General features: G+C 32.4%; 1 protein-coding gene across 1 annotated transcript; it reads right to left on the bottom strand.

The window, feature by feature from the left end:
• Window positions 1–237: 237 nt before the first annotated feature.
• LOC132728813 (protein dispatched homolog 3-like) lies at window positions 238–21,300 on the bottom strand (the record flags this gene model as incomplete). The annotated part of the gene is given in 7 exon segments (XM_060714485.1): window positions 238–273; window positions 1,057–1,180; window positions 1,921–2,052; window positions 4,356–4,481; window positions 9,912–10,142; window positions 10,858–12,731; window positions 20,740–21,300. Coding segments are annotated over 7 exon segments (2,659 nt in total), but the record flags the coding sequence as incomplete, so codon positions are not given.
• Window positions 21,301–21,770: the final 470 nt, after the last annotated feature.

Below are 21,770 nucleotides of genomic sequence, written 5' to 3'. Positions count from 1 at the left end.
AAAGAAAAGTAGGGCATCATTATTCGTATAAAATTTCTGTAGTATAAACTTAGCTGATTATTTATTGAAACTTGGACCAAAATTAGTTATGTTTTGTCCCAAATGGAAAAAGAAAAGAAAAAAATCATGGGAAAAATAAATACCTGTTTTTGTTGAGAATTGTCCCCAAACTTTCCATTATCGGGTCACCTTCTCTGAAACCCAGCAACATCGCCTGTATATCAGTTCCGACGATATTTGCAAGAAACTTCAAATCATTTCCGTACATCATATCTAGAAAGTTAAGACAATGTTAGAATATACAATATCCTCCACAGTGACTTCCCCTTAATTTACGCCATTTGTACAAGGGAAGTAACCGCTGAGATAAGTTTTAAGATTTTTCGTGTAGTTATCTCCCTTTATCATTAGTTTCACTTGAAGAGTTCACTATTTGTGTATTTTTGCGAATATTCAATAGCTAGAGAATTGAAATAGACAGAAAAAAAAACTAAATGTAGATTTAATTGTTTATTTTATTGATGCCACAACAGAGTATCTAAAGATGTTCATTATACATGATCTTTGTTCATACATGTATATATATGTAGATATATACTGATCCACGCTTCTAAACCGATACACTATTCAATATACATATATTTCAGTCTTTAGTAGGAATATCTTAAAATTCATAGAGTTAATCATCTTGACAAACGAGTGCATAATAGATAAACAAAACCAAAAACTACTAAAGGATCGACTTTATTACCATATATTTATCATCATAAAATCAACTGTCAATTTATCATGCGTGCATTTTAAATTCAAACGACCGTTCTGTTTAGTAAGTGATCTTGATCAGGCGCGGACCAAGGATTTTCTTTACAAGAGGGAGTAAAGAAATGGTACTTATGGTTGAAAACATAGGAGCCGTGTAGACTGAACTAGCACTTTCCTTTAAAACTAAATGATCCATACATTTCCCACGTAACAGACAGTAAAGTGCGGTAAAAGAACCGAGTTTTAAATGGTATTTTCGGATATATCATATGTACATTTTATTATAATAAATACCTGTTTTATTGATGACAGGTGAACTAAACGGACCAGTTTTTTCTCCAATCAGCTGATCAAACTGGTAAAAGTCACTAGTATATTCTTTTGTATATTTATTTGTTAGCCAGTACGATATTGCAACCTGAAATATAAACGTAGAAATCTGAAGTTTTTATCATTGTTTTGCCATAATAAAGTCGAGAGGCATCATTAAGAACAATCTTTATTTTCATCACCTAGCGTTATATGTACAGTTCATACGTAGAGTTTTTTTGCCGGTTCATAAATATCCACCTAGCAACTGTTTTTGGCAATAGTTCATGTTTAATAAAAGTACATTCGCCTTTTTGGGGATGGTTATAAGTCATACCAATAGAGATAGGATAATTGGATCAAAAACCAACACAAATTAAGTATCAAAACATGTTTCGCTTAATTCAGCTTCCTCGGGTGATACATAAATAAAAATGACGTAAACGTACAAAACAAACGTCTATGTCATGCATGTAAAATATTATTGTTTAATCAATATTTATTAATAAACTTATGTTCTGTTCTGTTCTGTTAATAGACGTCACATTTGGCGCGTAAAAGAAACGTTATACCAATATAACAATAAAGAGACATTCAGAGGCAACATTACTGAAAATTATTTAATAAAAAAAATATTTTAAGAAAAATAATAAAATAATAAGTAACTAAACAGGGCAAATTCAATCGTTATGTATAATGTAGGGCTGAAAAGTGAGTCATTCTTTTAAAATGTTTTTTTTTTTTTTTTTTTTTAATTTAAGATTTTAGAGGACATAAATAGAGCACACAGGTCTATGACAAATGGTATGAGAAATCACGAAAAGATTGTTAATGTAAAGGTTCACTTACTTCAAGATTATTGTTGAATTCTGCCGTGAACACACTGCTGTTATAGAACTGGGGTTTGTCTGCGATGAAGCTGTCGACCCGCTCCTTGGTGAAAGGCAAACTCCAATTTTTACCATCCCTATCGGACTCTGCCTGCATAATTTATTATTTTTTCATTTATTTATAAGTAAGGGATTTAACTCATCAAGTACTGGAGCAGTACCTCTGGACACTTGCAAAAATCATAATCATAAAATAGACAAATATCGTTTTTTTTCGCAAAGTCTTGCATTTTTCATTCATTTTCATACATAAATCGGTGTGAAAAGATGAATTAGACCGATTAAAGTTCATTTTGTTGGGTGAAAAGGCAAGAATTCAGCATTTTATCATTCGAGCGAATCGTCCGGTATTTACCGGAATACAGTATTTAGTGTGGTGCTCCAACCTTTTTTAGTCTCACTCATAAATAAGTGTTTGTGATATACATGTACATTTATTAAGAATTGTAATAATGGCGAAATAACCCTGAAGTCAAGTGTGTAAATTTGATTTTGGAGCTATTCTATCAATTTAGATTTTGTATAATACCGACGAATTTCAGTTTTGTTTTCGCGGATTTGCAGACGATATATTTGACCCGAGTCATCCAGACGCTTATTAAATATCAACTAATAACGGATGTTCCAGACGCTTATTAAATATCAATTAGGAACAGATGTCGAATTCTCATGAGCGTATATATTTATAGTCTCATAAATATTAGTTTTGTCTGTAACTGTTTAAATATAATCAAATTGATTATCAATTTGTAATGTTTGCGATTTGTCTCAGTCGTATAATAAAACTAAATAAATACTTGGCTAACACGTAATGATGAAAAATTGAAATGTCTTTTTTTATTTTAAGTTCAAGATCAAGAGTATGGAACTAAAAATGAACATGTTATGCTGTAAATATAGCTAACATGACACAAGAAAGACTTTTTTTTAAAAATTTGCCATATAGTAAAAATATATGTATACACACGAGAACTCCCTGTAATGAATAGCGTACGCTTGTAAAAAATTTTGCACCAACTATATAGACAATAGACATTTTTACAACGCGCTTTGTTGCAGATCCGTATTTTAAAAAAATAGTATTTTAAAAAAATAATATTTACTCGTGCACTGTGAGAAGAAACACAAACAAGAGCTGTCACAGGAGACAGCGAAGCTCGACTAATAAAATACTGGACGCAGTAAGGAGGACAAAACTATGAAAGAAAAATCAATTATGTATAATTATGTATAAAGTTATAGTAAAAAAACATTTGTTAACATAAATTCCAAGATCAAGGGGAATAATTCTAGCAATAGTCATACTAGAGTTATGAACCTTCTCACACAACATGTGTGTAATGATAAGAAATATATATTTGAAGTTTGAAGTAGATACCTTAAAAAGTAAAGAAGTTATAATATTTCTTAAAGAAAATCCTAAGTTCAAAGAGAGATAAATCTGTTAATATTGCTTCAAGAGTTATGAACATTGTCACATAAAATGTAATTGATGATAAGGAATAAATATTTGAAGTTTGAGGTAGATACCTTTAAATCTAAAAAAGTTATAGTAAAAAATAATATTTTTTAAGGAAAATTCTAAGTTGAAGGGGAGATAAATCTGAAAATATTGGTGCTAGAGTTATGAACCTTGTCACATGAGATGGGGATGATGATAACGTACATATATTTGAAGTATGAGGTTGATCCTTTAACAAATAAAGAAGTAACAGTAAAAAATAGTATTTTTTGAGGAAAATTCTAAGTTCAAGGGGAGATAAATCTGAAAATATTGGTGCTAGAGTTATGAACCTTGTCACATAAGATGGGGGTGATGATAACGTACATATATTTGAAGTATGAGGTTAATCCCTTAACAAATAAAGAAGTAACAGTAAAATATAGTATTTTTTGAGGAAAATTCTAAGTTCAAGGGGAGATAAATCTGAAAATATTGGTGCTAGTGTTATAAACCTTGTCACATAAGATGTGGTTGATGATAAGGAACATATAATTGAAGTGTGAAGTTGATACTTTAAGAAATGAAAAAGTAATAGTGAAAAATATTTTACTGTACCAAAACTTTAATCTGAAATCTGGACGCGGGCGCCTATGTCAACGCCGGGCGAGTAGGACAGCTCTCCATATATTTCGTATAGTCAAGCTAAAAATGTTTGATACGTTTTTTTTTTTTATTTTTATTGCAATTTACATTTTTACCATTCGCAGCTTATTCGGATATGAAAAGTCAGCAAGGCGTTCCGAAAAGCATTTCAACCCAAAACATTTCGCAAATTTCTATTTAATTTCCGTACAAGGTCAATAATTTTTCATCAATGTCATATTTTGTTAAGAATTTGAACATATTTTGTACAAAAAATTATCTTAAGTGATATCTTAAATTATAACAACCTGTAGAAATGTTTGCAGATTGTCCATGAAACATTTTATGTTGTATTCGCCCGTGTTAGGATTTTTCTGTATGTGTAATTCTTTGGCCTCCGCTTCAGGTAAAGTTCGTAGTTTCTCACACAAGCCCTGCAATAACAAAAGATTCTAACGTAAAGCCTGCAATTATGAAAGTTTCTCACACAATCCCTGCAATAATAAAAGTTTCTCACATAAGCTCTCCTATAATAATAGTTTATCAAGTAAGCCAAGCAATAATGAAAGTTTTTCACATAAGCCCTACAATAATAATAGTTTATCAAGTTATAAAAATATAAAAAACACCCTTTAATACACTTGTTACTATATATAGTAACAAAATTGCCTATGATTTCAACTGATTATGAGTGTCACGTGACCTATTATGAGTTTGCGGCCCGGGGCCGAGAACTTGTTATCAACCCGCAGAACATGTGCACGTGCACAAACTGAAACAATGACGTCACTTTTAACGTCATCAAACAGTTAACTGTAAAAGTGAAAGTAGGTTGTCAGCACGCATCGCTTTATTTTTATTATGAGACCTTAAGCGTATTTAGTACAAACACATTTTTGTTACTATTGAAATTTTAAGAAATAATACGACAAATTCATTCCGAAAAAAATGAAAATAAAACTTGCTTCTTGGTTCTAGAATCTACTGCTTTGAACACACAAACAGAAAACATCTCTGTACAGAACAGTAGAAGAGTAGACAAGAATTTCAACGAAAGAACTTCAAAGTATATTTGTTTTGATTATGTTTTTGTTATTTTTTTTAATGCTACTATTAGATCTACCAAGTGTATTAAAGACATTAATACACGTCAGCGTAGGGCCGGAAGGTGATAATCGGCCCTGAATGAATAATGGCCCTCGGGCTAAAGCCCTCGGGTCCATTATTCATTTTGCGGGCCGATTATCACCTTCCGGCCCTCTCCTGCCGTGTATTAACCTCTTATTATGAGTACATGTGTGTTATGAAATCTGCAACATTTTTCACGCCCCATTGCACCGTTTAAATCAGTAGATTTCTATTTAAACCTTATCACACACAGAGATCAATGACCGCGTGATGGGATCAGAAAAAATATAACAAAATTAGGGATGTATAAAAGTTTTCCTGTAATTGAAAAGTACGAAAAATCATAAAAAAACCCGCATGCTATACATTGAAAATACTCCATTTTCGAAAAGAATAAGATTGATGTGTGTGAACCGACGGCACGTTATTATATAACAATCAATTGGTTACATGTAATAGGTTTCAACCTTTAAATATATAAAACTTGAACGACATGTGAATAGCAAAAGCAAAGCAAATGTAAGGAAAACTTGCCTAATATTGTACAAAGAAATATATTATTCATTCATTCATTCATTCATTCATTCATTCATTCATTCATTTAATTAATTAGTTTCATTTATTACATGTTTTGCAGTAGATTACTGAATTATAACGGTTAATTATATTCTGATAATTTCACAGTAATGATTACCAAATATAATTGGCTGTGACTAAAAAAAGGATTGGAGCACCACACTAAATACCGTATTCCGGTATATACCGGACAAGGCGCTTGAATGATAAAATGCTAAAATCTTGTCTTTTTACCCAACGGAATGAACTTTAACAGGTCTAATTCATCTTTTCACACCGAATCAAGTACGATAATCAAGGAAAAATGTAAAATTCGGCGAAAAAAAAGGATATTTGTCTATTTTGTGATCATGATTTCTGCAAGCGTCTAGAGGTACTGCTCCAATCCTGTATTGAGCTAAATCCAATATAATTTCACAGTAGCCGAACTATATTTGGCTTAAAAATAAAATATTTATCATTAATGAATGTTTTTTTTCAGCGTAAATGTAGTCAATCATAAAAAAAAAATGTACGTGATAACTGTAGTTCGTAAATATTTACGAACATTGTGCTGAAAAACATCTAAAATCTAAAAATAATCATGGAATTATATTTTGCTTCAACATTGTGACGTCATAATTTGATGACGTCATGAAGATAAAAGCATGACGTTACGCGGAAAAAATCAGTAAAATGGTGTAAAAATCGTTAAAAAATCATGAAATAAACAGAAAATTTGTTTGTTTTACATGTAAGATCAAATAATATTTCACTCGTGAACCCCAGCTATTATATTTTCACTCGTGGCTACGCCACTCGTGGAAAATATTTCATCTGGTGTTCACTCGGTGAAATATTTTTCGATCTTACACTGAAACAAACAAATATCCTCTATTTATTTTTCATGGAAGTAAATTTATACTAGTCAAATAGAAATAGGGTATTCTATATTACATAATCACGTACTTCTACATCTACATCTACATGTTACTCCCGAACAATCAATTCTGACTATGACTGGGAGATACATGTTCTTTTTTGTTCTTGAAAGAAGCACTTCAAGTATAATCTGTCGATGTTAAACTGATAACATGTAATTTGTCATTGTTTGCTTGTAACGAAAAGTAAACAAGTTCACATGTTTGGAAAAGTAAACAAAGTTATTTCCCGGTTGTTGATAAAAGGAGCAACGTGTACGAATCAATGCATTCATTAAAAAGGCTTGGTTCTTTCCAAAAGGTGTCTATAATCGTGAATTAGCCATATTCAATTTTACTCCCTGGAACTGTAAACACTTCTGCATGGCTTGGTGACATGTGAGGAAATATTGTACAGAAAATATTAGTATATAGAAATGTTTACTTTCACTGTCAAATAATTACACATTAAGTGTAATGAAGTTTATTTTATACATGTACTTACAAATAAATACTGAAAATATTGATAATGCTTCTTTCTATTTTCTGTATTTTTAATGTAAACAATTTATTTTTCATTGCAGTGAAACATATTTTCCGTATTTTCACTGCCGGACTACTTTCTGCTCAATTCAACCAATATACAAAATTTAAGGAAAAGTTTATCAACTAATGATGTCAAAAAAAAGAAGAAAAATGCATAAGATTAATAATAAAGAAAAAAAATCTAGTGTTTTTTTATAAATACAGAATTTTATTTTCATCTTGTTGTATGCTAATTATCATATTTTTCTTGTGGCCAGTCACGGAGTAATAATTTTCATACCACTCCTGTATTTATAGAAAAAAATCTTGAATATCCTCTACATATTCATGTTTATTCATCATTAACGTGCATTAGTTTATGGGAAATAAAAAGCTAATTAGCCATTGGTAGAATGTCTAAATAAAATAATAATAATAAAAAATAGGAAAAGGATGTACTCATATCCCACTACATTGTCAGTCAATAGACGGACAGTAAGACTTCAGCGTGACTTTGGGAAGGACGGACGGACAAGGGCAACTCTATGTGCTCCACTCCCTTATGTGCGGGGTGCATTAAAATCATTTAAACTTTTCAGTTGAGTCAAAGTGTATATACAAGTAATTCATTATATCGTGTAAGTTTGTGGTTTATACAGGTATTTATATTTGCATGCACGATTTATTTCATTCCTTATAAAATATATCAAATTCATTCTCAGCATTTGATATTTAAATAAAAATCATTATTAGATCCAATCTTGTCATTATAGCTTCGTTTTCATTTCCAGAGTCCAAAAAATCAGTTATCAAATCCATACCACACTCCACAAAGCCTCGTTTTCATTTCGAGATTACAAAAGGTTAATATCAAATCCATATCGCACCTTATATGACCTCGTTTACATTTCTAGAGTCCAAAATATCTTTATCAAATGCTTCAAATGTTTTCATTTTTGAATCAAAAATCTATATCAAATGTTTTCATTTTTGGAAGTCCAAAAATCTATATCAAAATAAAAAAAAAGATAGTGTGAAATAAAGAGGTCATGTATCATGTTTGGGTACAATACTGATTATATTGGACTCGTACACAGCTGAAAAATCTATATCAGACTCAGCTAGCGCCTCGTCCAATATAGTTTTGACACCAGTGTACTCGCCCAATATAATTCAGTATTGTACTCAACAATGTATAATAACGCCGTAATATCGTACTTATACATGTATACAAGCATAAATACCATTATACTTTCTACTTATTTGTTTAATACACATGTATATCACATTTTCTACCAGAGACATGATATTACAATAAAATTTTGAAAATGAAATATTATAAATAAAATACATATTTTTTCGTAAAATAAGTAAATCCAAAATAGGGCAAATTCATTACATAAATACAGCAGGATTGCGATTATTTAAAGGTATTTATGCAATAATGTTAATAATACTACTATTTAAGAAACTTGAGACTGGGTACCCGGTATTTTATTGCTACTTCTCTTTTTAATGTCACATTTAAAACTTTAAAACGAAAACATGATGTTTATCTGTAAAGTGGTTCACTAGCTTTTAGCGACGGATTAAACCAGATGTTAACCACATAAAATATTTGTTACTTTTTGGTTGAGTAATAATGACATAGTTAAAATCGTGGTTTAAGGAAGGAAAGAAGTTTACGAGACTATATATTCATCTTGCAAAATTTGCTTTTACTTTGACATTGTAGTTTTTATCTTTTTGGTACGACCTAACCTAAGCATAACATTTACGTCGTGACAAACGCTTGGTTAACCAGTAAAATCCCTAGTATTTATATAAGGAAAGCCAATAAATTAGGGAAGATCTTCTTCAAAGGGATAAGAACTAAAGGTCCGGTGTTCTACCTATGCACCGCTTTTTCTCCTTAACTGATAAGCCTCACCCCCCATATAATCAAAGTACGAAGAGCGCTGTTTTATAGGTTAAAGCTGCATGCCTCCAGACGAGTCAATTTTTTCTTCAAGAAAATCAAACTTGTAAAAAATGTACTAACATATTAAGAAATGTCAAAAGACTAAAGAAATGATTTGCATGTTGAGTGCGATTAATGACTGATTTTGCAGTATTTATCGCCATTTTCTAATACGTGACTAACAGAGTAACTAAGGGCTATTTTTGTATATTTTGACATCTCTCAGGTAAATTGATTGGATTGTAAGTGCCTAGTGTAAAATTACTTTTTTGTTCAGCCACAACTTAAGACTTTTACATACATTTTTAATCTTTTCATGAAAATTAGTATTCTATCCAGTCTTTTGGTTTAAAAATTATATATATTATCATATTTTCATATGTTGACAGAATTGCAAAAGAACTTTGTATTTGTATACATGTATACCTAGGAACTATGGATTCTGTAAAATGTTTAGATAAGTTTGGTCCATTATTATCATTATCTTGGACAGAAACATCATGTGTGGCTACATGGCCGAGTGGTTAACGCGTAAGGTTTGCTGACCGCGCGGGTTCAAACCCCTTGTTTCAAGCCGTTGTTTCCCTTAACAAAAGCAAGAAACTTTACACTCATTGCTAAGTACTGGTTGGTTCCGGGATCGGATTCGAGAGTGTTTTAGTAAACTTAAAGCTTCCTACACAATCGAACTAAAATACATACGTATAAACTAAATACAAACTAAAAACATCTCTTCAACCCATAGTAAGAAACAAATAATCGCAAAACAAATATACCATCAATGCCAATTGCGCCTCTTCTGTGTTAGGGTTGAAGTCCAGGTCCCATTCTTGTTTTCCCGTACACACGGGGTCAGAAAAGTGGCAGGTAGAGATGTCGTTTTGTTTTACTCCTAGCAACAGATGAACGGACATCAAACCAGTTCCTTCACCAAGTGAGGACAAAAATGAATATAATTTATGCGAGTAGGCCTTCATGTACGGATGGTCGTCTGGTAGTATATTAAACTACAAAAAATAACATATATAAATCAATTTCGATACGCCATATATGATTGTACATGTAGATCATTAAAGCGGCATTCAGCTTTCATTTTCTGTTGTTGTTTTTTTTGTCGGAAAAACAATTATGTTTTGTTTCAAACTAAGTTTTCAGTAATTTTATTTTGAAAAAAGTGCATCTATCAGTGAAAAGCCTTCTTCAAAACAGCGTCCCGAGAACTATTTATAACGCGTCAGTCACGTGCGTTTCTAAAAATAGAAAATTTGTGAACGAATTGTCCGCTCTACTTAAGAGGTATCGAGGGGTTTCATTGTTTTACATGTATATATATTTTATCGTCGGCAAAATTCATTTTTCACCTTAATTCTTTTCTACGATTTTACATAAATTATTTTAACCTTTAGAAAAACTGATGGCCGCTTTAAAATTGTGTTACAACCACGCTTCAAAGTCTCAAACGGAAATAAACTTTAGAACCTCATTAAGACTCATTATTAGAGGGACTCGACTGAGGGTGTTTTTGACATAACGGATCTGGAATGTATTTTTCAATATTCTTTATATCATTTGATGTAGATATAAAGCAAAACCTTCTGTGCAAAATTTCAGATCATTTTGAATAATCATTTTGATTATAATCCTAAAATGAACTTTTAATTCAATCGAGCTAAGAATTGCACCATAAAAATGACTATAGATACTGAATATGCGTGCGCTTACCAGCTCATTATCGGGCTCGATTTGTGAAGCCTGGTAGATGAAGAAGGCCAAAACTCCTGCCAGTACAAGAATAATCAACCATCTTATAACCTTGTGTGTCACAAAACGGAAATAATAATTCCGAAAGAAACGAACAAATATCGACTTCTTCTTTCGCTTTTTGGATAAACTTTTCGATTTATTGTCAAGATGTGACACGTGATTTTGAGAATGATTTACCACCACGCCGTTTTGTTTTCGATCATTTGACCCTTGTCGTTTTCGATCTGGTTGTTGTGTATGGCCTGGAGAATACAACCGATAACCGCCTGTAGTTCGCCAATCACCGTTTCTTAGATATGATTCATATGACTGATAACCATTTTCTTGCACCGATTGATGTTTTGACGGTAATTTTGACGGTAATTTCGCCGTATCGTCAAAAGTTCTCGACCAATGGTAGTTTTGTTTTACAGGGACATCCGGTTCATAGACTGGATTAACTCTTGAAGCAGATAAGTCATCTTCACGCTCTTCACTTTCAATATCATGTTTACTATAATGTTTAGCGCGTGCGTTCTTGTCGTTTTTATCGTCTGCGGATTCATGATCGGAACCCTTCTGACACGGATAACAGCACGGCCATGTTGCTTTTTCAAAATAAGTGTGATACATGATAACAACTGTCGGAAAGTAAAGTATGACCGAGAGGTAGTTTACGACAACTACCAACGCTGAAAACACACCAAATGACCTTGTCCCAAGTAAAGGTGATATTGCACTGGACAAAAACGCAACCGCTGTTGTCAGTGAGGTGATAAGCATACTGAAAACTGATCTCTTATAACAATCTGATAATCTATGAGCAACTGACAGATACTCGTCACATGCGGAATTCCGCCAAATATCGTAAAACACAAATACATTGTCCGCTCCAATGCCGAGAATGACAAATAGTGACAGGATGTGAAAATATCCAATGTAATCGAAACGACATACTAAATTATAAATCAAGTTGCCAGTAAAGAAACTCGCAAAAATGCTTAAAATTGCAAATCCAGCTATCCAAAGCGACCTCGTATGCAACAGAATTACAAGAAATATGAACGCCATGCTTGCCCCCGCCCAGAGCACGTCTTTCATGGCTTGGGTTCTAGCGCTGTACATCCAAATAGCCTCGGAGCGATATGAAAACTTAAATTCGGACGCATCTTCATATTTCTCAAGAATTGGTTTCAATTTATCGCCGGAAAACTTTTCGGCTTCCATTTCGTAATCACTTGAGCCGTACTCTTCGTGTGGTAACCCAAATGAGAGGATAGAACGCGTCATCTTTGACGTCACTGTATTCTGTGTAGTCTTGTGCTTTATTGCAAGAAAGAATCTAAAACCATCCCTAGTTGCGTTGTGTGTTGCGGCCATATACAGAACATTATCAACATTTTCAAATGCTGTATCATTGAATACAGGGTCTATATCTATAAACGTTCCGTCAAAGTATCTTAGCACCGACTGAGGTTTAACACACTGTCGGATCTGAGGATCGAGTTTACAAAATTTTGTGTAGTCATCTGCGTTCATTAAATCGTCTTCAATTTCCTTCATTTTCACAAGCGACCGCTTCGTGAAAATATTATCACCATCAACGTCTTCGTAAAACATGTCCATAGCGGCATACCAAGCTTCAGAAGTTCGAAACCCAGCATTAGTACCACCCCGAGTATAATAACCGTCATACTTTGTCCGATCAGTCCAAGCGAACCATCGGGCGTCCCAAGGTTCATCTACAAGACGCATAGGGACGTCGTCCAAAAACAAGGGCATGATGTCATATCCGGATAGATATAAGATCCCTGTAGTTGCGATCATAGCAATATGTCCAAACAAGGTCAGTACTGAAAAAAAAAAGAAAATGTAATGACTCTTGTTTTGTATGAAAAATCAAGTTATTTTGGGTATTGACACACTGCTACTACCACAGTATTTATTTTTATATTTATCTTATTAAATATTACATTTTAATGGTATAATGTGATAAACACTTATCTTAGTGAGTAAACATATACATTGAATGTTTAAGGGGGGATTTTTTGGCGAAAGGTGAAACTGCGTGTTTGTAGAATCAGATATTTTAGAAAAAAAAAAAAGATTTATATTATTTCCCCCGGATATATTCTTTGTATGAGTTCCTCACTATAATGAGCGAACTCTACACTTTATGATACATACAGGGTGATCCAAAATATCTGATACCATTTCAGTGTCTTGTATGTTTTACATACATCACACGATTTTATATATCAACACACATATTTAAACTAGATATTTTAAAGTTTAATTTAACATTAAAGTCATTATGTTTAATAAAAAAATAAAAATGAATTTTACCAAACAAAATTTACATCAAATGTTCAATATGACGTCCATTTTGTGCTACTACGACGTCAAGTCTCTTTTTAAAATTTTCAATAGTGTTAACACACGTTGCAGGTGTATTTTTTCTTATTTCTCTGCGAATGGCTGACTTTAGCTGCTCAAGGGTGTCTGGCTTTGGATTATAAACATTGTCTTTTAAGTGTCTCCATAGAAAGAAAGAAATCTAACAGACTTAGATCAGGTGAGTGTGGAGGCCATACTTTGTCTGATTCAAATGAGATAAATTTTCTGCCAAATGTTTCTTTTAACCATTCCAACACGTGTCCCGCAGTGTGTGGTGCCGCTCCATCTTGCTGAAACCATATTGTATTAATGTTAATACCTTTTCTTCGTATGGCTGGAAGAAATTTTGTCTTCAAGAGAGAAAGATATCGCTCACCATTTATTGTTTTGGTTTCATCTTTCGATTCAAAAAAGAATGGTCCAATCACACCAGTCGAACTCAACGCTATCCATACCGTCACCTTGTCATCATGCAGTGGCTTTTCTAAGTATAATCTCTTTACTCCAAACTCGACAGTTCTGCTTGTTTACAGCTGCATTTAAATAAAAATGTGATTCGTCTGAAAACCATATTTTATCAATTGTGGTTACATTATCAATCATCCAACGAGCAAACTCTAATCTGCTGTTAATGTCTGTTTCTTTCAAATGTTGCATAATGGATAACGAATAGGGAAACAAATTCAAATCAAAACGCAATGCCCTATGTACACTTCCATAACAAGACTTATTGGTAATGTCTCCAAGAACTTTTCTTACAGATTTTTGTGATGTCTCCTGAATCACTTGCTGGATCTCTGCCACGTTCTCTAAACTGCGGCTTGATCTTGGTCGTCCACTGTTGTTATGTCGGCTATCCTCAACTGACCCAGTCTGCTTAAATCTATTTACAAGCCTATGCACCTGAAGCTTTGTGAGTCTGTCATCATCAGGATATATTTTCTGCATCATGTGAATAACAGTAACTGGAGACTTAGTCTCAAAATAAAGTTTAACTATTTCTGCAGCTTTCTGTTTTGACGTCGCCATCTTGAAAAACAACTATTATTTGATGAGTTATCTATGATGTCATGACGTCAACGTTTTCCCGTAAAATAATTATGACAGAAACGTATGACAATTCTCTTTTCAATGTTTTATAGCACTTAATGATTGCATCAGGAATGACTTATTTATTCAACTTCAAAACAGTATCAGATATTATGGATATTATGGCAAAACCGTCCTTTGTATAAGCTTTCCGTCCCCTGCAGATCACAAAAGTCACGTGGTATAAACACCATGATTACAAAGGTCGCAAGCCACTAGAATCTTACCCTTCATCTCACCCTTAATATGGTCTCTAGTGGTAAACAAGCGTGTGGTTTGTCCCAGTACTACGGAACGCCATAGCCGCCTCATGTTATTACATTTCTTTTTATCTTGCCCAGAAAGCGTCTTATTATGTCAAATATAAGCTTTGTACTGCCGTTGTAATTTGTCGACTAGCCTAAACATTGCCTTATTATGCATAACAGTAGTCTTATCTCTTTAAAATGCGACGTTGACTTGTGTTAACATTGTTTAATTTTTTCAAACAGAAGTGTAATCATGCCAAAATGTCGTTTTGGCTTGTCTGAAATGTGTCATATTATGCCAACTCGTCGCCCTATTTGGTCAAATTGTGGAGCTGTTTTGTCAAAAGACTGTCTGATCATTTGAAACAGTAGTGTTCTCATGTCGTAATGTGGCGTTGACTTGTAAAAGCACAGCTTTATGTGATCAAACTACCATGTTATTTTGTCAAAATACGGTGTTTAAATGCCTTAACATTGTCTTATTGTGCCAAACAACTGTGTTAATTTGCCAACGTACACTACTGCATTGTCTTTTAATATCAAATATTCGAATTATCTTGCGGAAATGGGGTGTTGACTGGGCTAATTCTTTATGATTTTTTGTCAAAAAGCGGTTTGACTGGTTAGAATTCAGTCTTATAAAGTCAAAAAATTGCGGTATCTTGTCGAAATGTGGTAATGACTTGTCAAAATCTTTCTTATAATTTAAAATATTCTCGAAATTTGATGTTTTCTTGTAAAACACAGAAACGGTCCTATTATGTCTTATAATTGCGTAAATTTGTTCAAATTTAGGCCTGTCTTGAGAAAGCGCTGTCTGATTTTGCTAAACCGCCCCATTATCTTTTTTGCTCTATCTTTTCACGCCCCGCGCGGGCTCTGGTCACGTGATACTAAATTTTGACAAGATCGCATCTGAACAGGATAACACGATTATCTGACATAATGAGACGGTATTTAGACATGTTAATGTCATAAACAGGCAAGTTAACGCCACTGTACTACATAATGTTACTGTGTTTCAACAAGTAAACACCACATTTGAAAAGGAAAATTTATACTTCGCCATAAAGGACGATGTGTAGTAATATTAACACAGAGCCTTGACAAAATAAAATGACACTTTGACAAAAAGATCGTAATTTTAGACAAGTCATCACCACGTTTCGACAAGATGATATGACTATTTGACACAATAAGACGAATATCGACAAGTTGAATCTGCATTTGGACACAACAGCATGACAGTTTGACAAATTAAAATAGCGTTTTAACAGTTCGTAACCATAAATTGTAAAGATACAAGCATTATTTCACATAATAAGACGGTGTTTAGACCGGTTAACATAAAGTTTGTATAAAACAGCATGGCGATCTGAGAAAATAACGCAGTGTTTCGACATGTCAATACCATCTTTCGACAAGTCAACAATACTGTTTGACATAATAAAATAACGTTTTCATAAACAAACAAAATTTATTGGCAAGTCAACATTTAGTATTTCACATAATAAGTATATTTCTGGACAGGATAACAACAGTTTTAGACAAGACAGCATGATGTTTTGGCACAATAAGACAGAATAACACCACCTCATGCAAAGCAACATAACAGTTTGACAAAACAGGACAGCACTCAGCCAGGTCAATATAACCGTTGAACAAGATATCACTACTAGCTGACATAATAAGACATGAGTTTGACAAGTTGACACCAAGTTCCGACAAGATAACACTACTGTTTCACATAATAAGACAATTTCTAGACAAATTACCACTGCAGTTGGACAAGACAGCATGCTATTTTGACATAAAAGACATTATGTAAGCAAGATAACACCGAATTTGAACACAATGACATGGCAGTCTGACAAAATGTGACGGTGTTTAGACAAGCCAATACCACATTTTGAGAAGACAAAACGACAGTATAACATAATACAACAGTGTCATTACATACCAGGATCACATTTGGACAAGATGACACCAACTTCCGACAAGATAACACTACTGTTTCACATGATAAGACAATTCCAAGACAATTCAACACAACAATTAAACAAGTCTGTGTTCAAACATATTGAAATCTTAAATGGAAAAAATGGCGTGCATGTAAGACATATTAAGAATTCCATTCGGCATGTTGACACCGGATTTGCAAATGATTGCATGATGTTTTGAAATTATAAGACAGTGTTTAGACAAGTCAGCACTACATTTTGACAAGAGAAAATGAATATTTGACTTAATAAGGCTTCGTTAAGACAGGTTCTCATAAAACGTTGGCAAGCCAACACTTCCATTATACATAATAAGACGCTTTTAGGGAAAAATGAAACGAAATGTAACAACATGAGGCAGCTATAGCGTTCCATACAGTACCAACCCGTTACCGGTTATTTACATCTAGATCACAGACACGCATATGGCGAATTTAATACTTTAGGTAGAATGATGTATTCAAAAAAGAAATATAACTTATAATCTTCATTAAAAATTGTCCGAATGTTCTAGATGGCGGACATACGTGTTATTTTTCTCTCACAAGAACAGCAGAGATTAAATAACGAGTATTTACATTAAAATTGTATTTTATAATGTATCACGTTTTACACATGGTGATTTTGATTACAGGGAGTAATTGTTATACCATTGTGCTATTTAAGCACTGTATTTATATTGTGTAACAAATCTCCCTTTGCACTGTCAATCAGATTTAACACTGTGCAATTAGATAGTCGACACCAGTATAACCTTAATTTTTTAAGCGGCCTTCAAATTTTCTTAAGTTTAAGATATGTTATTTTATAGATATAAAGCGTTTCATATATTCGTTAAATCAATAGAATTAAGGTGGACAATGAATGAACGAATCACTGACGCGTTATAACCATGGTAACAGTTCTCGGAAGGCTTGTAAGTGATATGATGCACTTTTTTGAAATAGAATTATTGAAAAACTTAGTTTGATACAACACATTATTGTTTTTTTTTCGACAGAAAAACAGAAAATAAATATTGAAGGCCGCTTTAAAGTACCTAGTGATGTAAAAGAGTACAAATGCAACTCTAACTTCGATAATAACATACAGTAGTCGCCGAAACGCAAGAAAATAGTTTCATTCACATGCGTTAAGACAGTCTATGCAAAAAAGACAAAACAACATAGGTGACTTGCATTTGCTTAAAAAGCGTCTCTGCCATTCGGATTTTTTTGAAGATAAGGCAATGAGTACAAGATTTCTTAGTATCAGGTGTTGACATTGGTTCTATAAAATGCACAGATATAAAGCACTGATACAAAACAATCTTTTTTTTTAAAGTTAAGACAAAATCGTATTCTTAAAAGTTGTCGTCGTCGTAATTGCAGCCATACTCGTTGTCATTAAAGTTGTTGAATTCTTAGTCCTGGTTAAAGTCGTCTTTTTGAAGCCCACTTGAATTCGTATTCGTGATCGTAGTCGTGGGGGAAAAGAGTAAACTATTTTTTCCCAAGACGAATTTGGGGAAAGAAAAACCGTTTGGTCGTCTTTCAAAATTGAATTTTTAAATAACAGCTAAGGGTACTGATACGGGTGTTCTTTATACGGTGTAACAATGAATACAGCTCACGCGCAAGTTATATACGGTGTAAGCTTTATACGGTGTTACAGTCAACGTAAACAGCTCACGCGTAAGCTTTATACGTCATAAGCTCTTTTATATTCTCAGAAGCTGTAATCATTCTTAATTTCTGGTCACTAAGTACAATCTTTCAAAACTAGAAAGGAATGTTATGATTTTCCATTTTCTAGAGCAAAAGCATTTTTTTTATTTCGATGTTTACGTAAACCATAGCTTCATTATCAAAGGCCCAACCCTTTTGCTATTTGTTAATTTCGAAATCAATTTGTTTCTCTGTATATTTACATGTATATATTAGCAATAGAATATGATTAAACTATCATTGTTTTTTTTTAACTTGGTTAAACAAGAACAATTTACAAATACAAATAATCGAAGTTAAGAAATTTGCCCTACAAAATATACCCTTTAATATAGAATTACTGTAAATTCCTATTATCTGACAAATGATACTTAATGTTCTAGTTTTTGTGCTCAGCGTTAACTTGCTGTACTAGTTTTCGACCAATATTTGTTGTCAGCTTTGGTGCAGGTGTTATATTAAATAGATGAAAATAATCACACACCCTGTATATATGTAATTTAGGAAAACATAGGTAATTACAGGAATACCTATATACTTGTAGGAATATATAACATTAAATTAGAAATATATATGTAATTGTATGAATAATTATGTAATTATAGGCATAAATATGTAATTTTAGACTTACTTATATAAGTAATGGTAGGAATATATATGTAGTTGTAGGCATACACAGCTTTTTAGATAAAATAAATTTAAGATAATAGAGCTTGCATTTAATTTGGGAATATTTTTGAAATTGTAAAAATTATATGTAAATATATAAAATTTTTATGTAATTATAAAAATATAATAATGTATGAAAAATTATGTTTTATAATGGGAATAATATGTAAAAAAAGTTATATGTAAGTATGAAAAATTTTAATTATAAGAAAAAAATATGTTATCATGGGAATATTATAGTAAAACAAAAATACTACGTAATTGAGAAAAATTATGAAATTTAAAAGAAATATATGTAATGATAAAAAATTTTATTTTTTAAATTTACGAAAAAACATTTATTGTTTGAAAAATTTGTAATTTAAGGTTTTTGTTATTTGGACTAATATTGTATTGAAAGTATTATGTAATTTAAAAAAGTATGAATTAAAGATTATATTTTATAATAGTAATATAAAGTAGTTGTAGGCATATGTTACATGTCATAAAATACATATTGAACTCAAACATTCTGCCTAATTTTGATGTACATTAAAAGAAAATTAATGCTATTTTGTATAAATTGATACTGAATAAAAAATAACTCCAAAACATTTTGAGCTTTGTCGGTTAACAAGTTAACCACTCTAATAATGAATTTTAATTTGAAACAATTTTAAAAAGAAAAACCTAACAGTTTTTACTTCTGTCGGGCTTATAGTCACGAGCAAATAGGTCAAATGGCGACTTTCAAGCTTTACATGGGTGCGGCAGATTCGTATTACTTTAACTTATTGTCCCAGTGAAATTATGGTAATAATGTTGTATACTATCTCGAAGTATTTGACGTATTCCCTTATGAACAGTGTATTCTTTAATCAAAAGATCTGTACTCTTTTGTCTTAGTACTGTATATACTTATAACCTGTAGTATATGCATGTACTTGTATTAATTATGGTTAAAGCAAATGTAATGCTAAATTTAAGACATAGGCCCTACGTACTTAAAATGACATTAAATATACGTTTATTTTTTTGGATTATTACATGAGATTATCTACATACACGGCATGTTTTAAGTGCAATTTAATTATAGCAATAAACACTTTTTCCTCTAGATTTTAAGATATGATCACTTAAGCATTTCAGTTTATGAGGTATATACTATCTAAATCGGTTAAATGTATTGAGAGTAATAAAAGTCATCTAAAATATAAGTCACGAGGAAAAAAAGTCAAGATTAATGCGAATATCATGTTCAGGTTCAATTCACACATAAAAGTATTAGAACATGAGGTTTGCAATAGCGAAAAAAATAATTATGAAAGAAAGAAAGAAAGAAAGAAAGAAAGAAAGAAAGAAAGAAAGAAAGAAAGAAGAAAGAAAGAAAGAAAGAAAGAAAGAAAGAAAGAAAGAAAGAAAGAAAGAAAGAAAGAAAGAAATAGTTTTTTGTGTGCTTTGTGAGGGCAATCCATATTAGGCATGTACTTTAGTGTTAGACAAACGTAAAATAGACGTCGAAATATGATCTTCACATCATATTAGTGGATAACAATAAGTTATCATCACAACATATTTGATAACAAAAGAACACAATGTCATGTAAATTAAATGTACATTTTTCTACAAACCAAATCAATTACGCCTTCCACGGAGCATAATTATAAAACTCAAAACTTATTTCGGCATTAAAATATATGTCTGAAATTTACGTTTTCGATTCATAAATCAAAAGAAAATATCTTTTCGCAGTGTACAGAGAATATAACTTACCAAAAGCTCGAACTGGCCACCGTGTTATCAGTTTGCACAATAGCAGCGGTTCCGCATCCCGGCGCTGTTTTTGCCGCTCAATAGCAGCCAACTCCGCACGTGCGTCTCTCTCTTCCGGTCCTAAATCTAGTTCCATATTTCCTTCAGACGCAGCACATTTGAAAGTCCGTACGAAAAGCAAAATGTTTGACAGCGATCGCTGTCTTACAAATAATAAAACTTTGAAGCGTGTCAAAATAACTATTTTATTTTAAGACGATTATGTGTAAACTACACGCTCTTTGATTGCATGATTTGCTAAGCTACTTGCGTATAAAAGTTAAAATCTAGGACGGCTGAGAAATAACACACTTAACTCTTCCTTGTCCCGCGTGTTACCGAAATCATTCCTATCCAATTTAAGAGTAAATTGAAAATAAAACAACAACAAAAATTCCCAAACAAAACAAGTCACCGCAATTAACAATAATACATTTAAATAATCAGTTGAATGGTATTTATTTCTATAGAATATGCTATTTATAGAATATGAAAAGGAAAAGAAATGAACATTGAAAATCAATTAACAACGCTGTACGGTAATCCAATAGCATATGACAGTTGTATGAAAGAAATAAAACCATAATCCGTATTAAAACTGAGCATCTGTTTAGGAAATTTCTTTTGTCACAAGAGTTAATTATACATGTGTGTTTATATATGTCATTGATTTTTCATGTATACGTTTCAGGGGAAATTGATAGTGAAAAAGCTATTCATTAAAACATACATGTCCCATTTTCAGTGCTACAGATCCTTTTTGCATTTATAGATACTGTAGGTGTTTTTTGTCCGCTCACCTGACGTCACTAAAGCGGTCACCCACTGGTTATCCGGCAATGACCGTATTAGTTATTCTACAATATAATAAGTATTTCACACTAATACTGTAGAGCCAATGCCCTGCTATTCTATAGTTTGGGGATAAAACTAGATACTTTTAATCATTAACGCATAAATAACTTTGTGAATGGATGTAGAGCTACATTAGT

This window comes from Ruditapes philippinarum, unplaced genomic scaffold (genome assembly GCF_026571515.1).
Source record: "Ruditapes philippinarum isolate M1 unplaced genomic scaffold, ASM2657151v2 ctg2434_1_1_1_1, whole genome shotgun sequence".
Classification (NCBI taxonomy): Eukaryota; Metazoa; Mollusca; class Bivalvia; order Venerida; family Veneridae; genus Ruditapes; species Ruditapes philippinarum.
The sequence above is the reverse complement of the archived record's forward strand: the minus strand, read 5'-3'. Positions and strand labels throughout refer to the sequence as shown.